This window comes from Trachemys scripta, chromosome 10, assembly GCF_013100865.1.
Source record: "Trachemys scripta elegans isolate TJP31775 chromosome 10, CAS_Tse_1.0, whole genome shotgun sequence".
Taxonomy (NCBI): Eukaryota; Metazoa; Chordata; order Testudines; family Emydidae; genus Trachemys; species Trachemys scripta.
The window spans coordinates 47604335-47610578 of record NC_048307.1 but is presented as its reverse complement, the minus strand read 5'-3'; the positions used below and the strand labels follow the sequence as shown (position 1 = coordinate 47610578).

Sequence of the window (6244 nt, the reverse complement as noted above, 5' to 3'; positions counted from 1 at the left end):
TGGGAGCCTCACGCCACCTCCCACTGGATATTGATCCTTGTCTTCCCGGCGAGGCTGCTTTTCCTCCTTCTTGATGTCTCTTTTATTGCATTCATTCACTCCCTCTGTTAGGCAGCAGAATGAGGACATCACCAAATGGCAGGCTCCCCATCCCTCATCCCTACAGTGGGAAAGCATTACTGTCAAAGGGAAAGTGGGCCCTGGCACAGAGGGGCCATTCCCTCCTGGGAAGAGATCGAGGGTAATATGGTCCTCATGCTCATTTATTTCAGGGCTCATACACACTGCCCCACTGCTGGACTCAGACAGTGACCTAGGCAGCCCGCTCACCTGAGCTCACTTCCTCCCAAGAGACCCTAGGCAGGGATGGGCCACACATCTCCTGGAATGAGCAGAGGATTCAGTCCCTGTGTTCGTGCACCATGCTGCTCTGAATCACCAATGGGACATTTATCCTGACCTATCTCTGCACCTCGAGGTCTTTAAACTATGATTTGAGGACTTCAATAACTCAGACATAGGTTAGGGGTTTGTTACAGGAGTGGGTGGGTGAGATTCTATGGCCTGTGTTGTGCAGGAGATCAGACTAGATGATCATAATGGTCCCTTCTGACCTTAAAGTCTATGAGTCTATCTTCTTCTAGAGGGGCATGGTTGGAACTCCATGCTCAGTCAGTCCAGAGTTCATTTGACTGCAGCATTGGACCTCAGCAGGACTCCGGGGCACTATGGGCATTCACTCACTGTTCTAACTCTGTACCCTCAGTATCAGGGCCGGCTTTAGGGCGATTCACCTGATTCCCCCAAATCGGACCCCGCGCCCCTAAGAGGGTCCCACAATGTCCCTAAGGACCTTCCGCCACCGTGCCACCGAAGGCACCAGCAGCCAATAGAGCTGCCGCTGAAGTCCCGCCGCTGTCTTCGACGGCAGCTCAATCGCTGCCGCGGAAAAAGGACCCTCCGCCGATGTGCCACCGAAGTTACCGGCAGCCAATTGAGCTGCCGCCGAAGTCCTGCTGCTGTCTTCGGGGGCAGCTCTTTCAAATCGGGCCCGGCAGTGCCTAAAGCCGGCGCTGTTCGGTACCCCATCCCTCTAGCCCCTTTCAGACTCCCTTCGATGGCAGGAGAACTGTTTCCATGTTTGCTCATCTTCTCTCCACGTTGCTCCAGCCAGGGCCCAGCTCAGCCCTAGCATTCGTCCCCAGGTTTCTAGGAAAGGGATAAATGAGACTAGGAGGTCTGGGCTGAGTTATCCCCAAATACTCTGCTCTGGCGGCTGAAGAGGGAGATTGAATCGTGCTAAAAGCCTTATAACCTACATGGGGATGAAATGTCCTATGCTGATCCGTGGGCAGGGTCTGAGGAACGGGTGGGGCTTCCTGGACATCTCTCAAGAGATTCCCCATTGACCTGGGGTCAGGGATTGAGGGATGGGGCTCCCTGCACCCCTCACAGGAGACTCCCAGTGACAAACTGGAAATTTCCTGTAATATTTTTTTGAATCCTGGTTATACCTCAGTTTCCCCATATGCTGCATTGTTACCCTGTGGGTGCAAAAGAACTATTTGCTCTCAGGGCATGGTAAGAGGCATAGTGATGAATGCCACCTGGTTGTCTGAGTCAGGATGGGTCATTAAAAAGGACTGGCTGAGGGCGACCCCATTTCAATGGAGAATCTGAGAAGTCAATGGAAAACTCAGTCACCAGGACATTTTAAGGAAGGGCCACTGAGATCTGTGTCCCTTGTGGGGATGCATGGTGTGGGAGCTGATCCAGCCAGGCAGGGAGAGGCACGAGCAGCAGCAGCTGCCTGTACTTTGCTGACATTTGCAGTTAGCAGTTAATGTCCTTGAGCTGGAGAAATCGCCCATGAGAAGGGGCCAGTTTCTCTTTAAGGGGGCAGGACTCCGGAAGCATCATGAAGAGAAAGAGTAGCTTTCCCTCTCCCTCCCCAAGCTGTTCTTGGACTGGGGAAAAGTCAGACTCTCCTTTTGCCAGAGACTAAGGGAAGTGCAGCTGGGGGATGAAGCAGAGGGCTCCGGGCTGGACTGGGAGGCTGATCAGGAGTGTGGGGAGAGGGAGGAGGAGAGCGTGGGGGAGGAGGGGGAGGATCTGCTAATTACACAAAACAGCTCTGGGGGCTGCTGAAGTCCAGAATGAAGCAAAGAGCGGCAGAAGCGAGTGCTGCAGTGGGAGCAGAGGAGGCACCGGCAGGAATTCCCACCCGGGGAGAATTCTGCAGCTCCATTCCTTCTGGGGACTGATTCTCCGGCACAGCCAGGAGGGGACTATCTGGGCTTGACAGAAAGTCCTTCACCTGGGGAGGGAGAGCGCTGAGTAGCCAATTAGAAGAGGCAGAATCATGGAAGAGCAGCACTAAATTTGCCCCCTTTTTCTGCTGACTTGGAGCAAAGGAAGTTTGGAGCCAAGGATAGTCTCTGGGATGGATGCTGGCATTTAGACATCTGATCTGACTCATTTTCCCTCCAGGAAGGGCAAGCAATGGCTGCCAAAGGGGTGGAATCCACACCCATGCCCCCCGTAGCCCAGTCCAGGATGGAGAACTTCAGGAAGGTCAAGACGTCGGAGCAGGATAGCCCACTGCCCTTCTCTGACCTGCCCCCTGGTGTGGTGGAGATGAAAGTGAAGGAGGGTAGCAAGATCAGGAATTTAATGGGCTTTGCTATGGCCAGGATGGAGCTGAAGGGCACCCGGCAGATAGTCTTCAGTGGCTGTGGTCGGGCAGTCACCAAGACCATCACCTGTGTGGAGATCATGAAGAGGAAGCTGGGGGGCCTCCACCAGGTCACCAAGGTGCGTTACAAGACCCTGCTGGAGGTCTGGGAGAACAAGGACCCTCAGCCTGATGGCCAAGTGGAGAACCTGACCGTCCACAAGAATGTGCCCTCCATCTGTATCCTATTATCCAAGGACCCCCTGGATCCCAATGAGATGGGCTACCAACCCCCGGAGCCCAGGGATGGGCTGTGGGCTGAAGATGGGGGAATAGAGGACGATAGATTCATTTCACCCCCACAAGGGGTGAAGAGACCTTTGGCACTTCCGCACGGGGAGCTGGCTAACAAGAAAATGCAGGTACAGGTACCAGAGAGTCAAAAGGGCTTGGGGACTATGGACTACATGCTGGACTGTCATCACTGACTCACCCCCACCCCGCAGAGAAATAACCTAAGCCATACGTAGTGTACATAGAAAGGAGATTATATATTGAAGACACTCTAGATTTTTAGATGCTTTGTAATCAATAAAGGGACAATGAAGCCAGTGCCTTGCTTGGTCATGAGTACTGGTGATCTCGCGTGTTGCGTAGCTTTCCCCACTAAGACTCTGATTCGTAGACACTGCTGCTCCCCTCCACTTCCCCATCCCCTCAACCTTTACTGCTCTTAGGGCTGAGGGCAGTGATCAGCCCTGTTCTCAAGCTGCAGGGAGCTGGCTAATTAGAAAAAAAACGTGATTAGAGAGATCAGTCCAGTGGAGGGGGCAGTAACGCACCAGGAGCAGCTCATTTGCGTGAGGAAGAATGGGGGTGGTTGTCACATAACTGGGTGGGCACGAGGCTTTGCATACGGTTATGGGTGCCAGGTAAAGAACAGCTTCTCTGCCCAGAGAAACTTGCAAACTGAAAGGCACGAGAAGGCAGGGTCTGACAGAGTATGCTGCAGGGTGTGGCAGTGTGTGGCCACTGAGGCTGGAAAGGGTTAAAGCCCAATGATCATATTAGCTGATGCTGAGGTGAGAGAAGGGTCCTGCTGGGGCTGCTGACCTCAGGCTGTGTGTGTGTATCCATCTGTACATCCATTTCCCGATCCCTCTCCAGAGAAATGGACATGTAATAATTTTAATCTAATATCCCTACAGGCCATATAGGTGCAATTTGATCTGGGGGAGCTCTGAGGCTCTGACTGACTGTCAGTAGCACAGCGTGCAATCTCCCCCAAAGGCTTCTCCGTTTCAATAACTGCTCATTCGAATTGGGTATGTAATGCTCAAGATCCAGGAAAATCCACAGTGCCAAAACTTTTTCTTCCCTCACCTAGGCTGGGATCTCCTGATGAAGTGGGCTGTTACCCACGAAAGCTTCTGCTCTAATAAATGTGTTAGTCTCTAAGGTGCCACAAGTCCTCCTGTTCTTTTTGCGGATACAGACTAACACGGCTGCTACTCTGAAACCTGTGCTTTTGTGTGTGCAGGAATTTTGAGAGGTTTTAAAACCGTTCCTCAATCTCTTCCCCTCCCCCTCCCCGGCCCAGCTCTTCCATGCTAAATAATACCCTCTTGCTGGAAAGGCTGCAATCAACCCAGCCCTGAGAGTTCCTGCCTCTGCTAAAGTGTTCTGCTTCTTCCTCCTCCCATGTGTGTATAAAGTGAGCAATTCTCTGTTCCCGTGACACTGAGATGGTGTTTATCAGACACTGTTCATAACACAAGGCCCACTCTGTTCCTTCAGTGGATGTTTATATTCCTGTCGGGAATACAGAGGATGGAGGTAGGGAAGCGTTAGTTGATTCTGAGTGTGATTGCTTATAAGTGTCCGGCTGCTGTGGAACGCAGCAGTTTCTTCTTTAGCTACAGGGTGTGTCTCAATCCATAGACAGGAACTCCAGGCTTGGGGAGCTCATGTGTCTCAGATGATTGAGAATGTGTGTCTAACAGACCCATTGCTCTTGTCAGTGGGACAAAGGAAACCCTCAGGAAAGGAAATCGGTGTAACTGGTCTGTTTCTAACCACAAGTGGAATGACTTGTTTGAGTCTCAGTGGCCTGACTAATTGGTGACAAAACTCACAACTGAGATGTGCAGGTTGTCCCAGGTGGTGGCCCAGACAGGAAACTGAAATTGCGGGGACTTAATATGAAGACCAGACTCTTCTCTCACCCGAGCTGAGGGGGCGTTTCTCCATTATAGGCTTTGGGTCCATTTCTGGAGCACTGTGGCTAAAGACCTGTAATGAATAAACATGTAACTCAGGTCTTCCCTGACCCTGGGAAGTGAACAGTAGTTGAGGTATTCGGTACCTTGCAAGATTGGTCCCTAACATCAGGAGATGTGGTCCTTCCATATCCGGGGTGGAGTCCATTGGTAAAGCATTGTGGACACCTAACACTGGGCAGCTCTAGAGACTAAACGGCTCCCAAGCTGGGGAAGGTGAGAAGCAGTGTGAGGAAGCACAGGAAAACATGGATGTGGAGACAATTCCTGCCCTGGGAGAGAATGTTCTTCAGAGTCCAGTGTTGGGGGCTTTGTAGGTGGGACTATATGGAGGTTCCGCACCTAATGCTACAGGAAAGAATCAAACCATCCGCAGTGGGTGTTGTAGGGAATACAAAAGCTGCTAGTCACGACTCCTCCATGCACAGTGTCTGGGGGTTGTCAGATCCACCATGAGACATCAGGAAAGATGGTTTGCTTGAAGCTTGTTGGAGTAACACCTTTATTATCGGAGCTGCTTCAATTACAGACGGAGAGGAGCTGTCAGGGTTATTAATGGAGGGCTCAGCAACTCATGGCTCTGTGATTCATTTTGAATAAAACACACAAACAAGCAGATGGGTTGTTTTCTCCTCTCACCATTTATTGAGTACCAAGCTCTCCATTTTCCATAAGCTGTGAGCCACAGGGCAATGATGCATCTGAAACCACTGTGTCTTCTTCCTCTCTAGTGTGTATTTTTCAGTAATTGTTTTATTTTGTGCTGTATGGTTTTGGACTCCGCTCTGAAGTAGCTGAAGCTGGGCTATCCTCTGCATTCCTTTCTTGGGAACCTCACACAAAAGCTAGTATACAAGGGCTACGTATTATCATGATTTTTACGTTGTGAAGATCTTTCAGCTGTTCAAGGAAGGTACTGATTCCACCTTGAGCAAGAAGGAAAGGAAGATGGCTTAAGTAATACAGGGCTGATCTGAAGGTCTATGGTTCAAACCCTCCCACTGATCCAATGTGGGCGAATGCTATGGTTGTATGTGATGGAATTGTGGTTGAGCCAAGCAGTGTGATGTAATGGCTGGGGCCCTAGGCTAAGGCTCTGGAGACCTGGGTGCTGTTCCTGGCTCTGCCACTGACCTGTGTGACCTTGGGCAAGTCACTTCTCCTGTCTGTGCCTCATTTTCCCCTCCCACCCTTTGTCTGTCTCTTGCTATGTGTTTCTATGGCACCTACTGCAATGGAGTCTCGGTCAGGGCCTCTCGTACAGTAATACCAATGATTATAAAGGGTCTGA

The 6244-nt window shown here is 51.1% G+C and overlaps 1 protein-coding gene across 1 annotated transcript; it reads left to right on the top strand.

The window, feature by feature from the left end:
* Positions 1 to 1919: 1919 nt before the first annotated feature.
* On the top strand, positions 1920 to 4101 carry RPP25 (ribonuclease P and MRP subunit p25). Its single transcript, XM_034783914.1, has one exon. The coding sequence runs from the start codon at positions 2503 to 2505 to the stop codon at positions 3160 to 3162; it is 660 nt and encodes a 219-aa protein (XP_034639805.1). The 5' UTR covers positions 1920 to 2502; the 3' UTR covers positions 3163 to 4101.
* The last annotated feature ends 2143 nt before the right edge of the window (positions 4102 to 6244 follow it).

Excerpts from the sequence above, each read along its gene's own strand:
- RPP25 (XM_034783914.1), top strand. The coding sequence starts at position 2,503 with ATGGCTGCCAAAGGGGTGGAATCCACACCCATGCCCCCCGTAGCCCAG.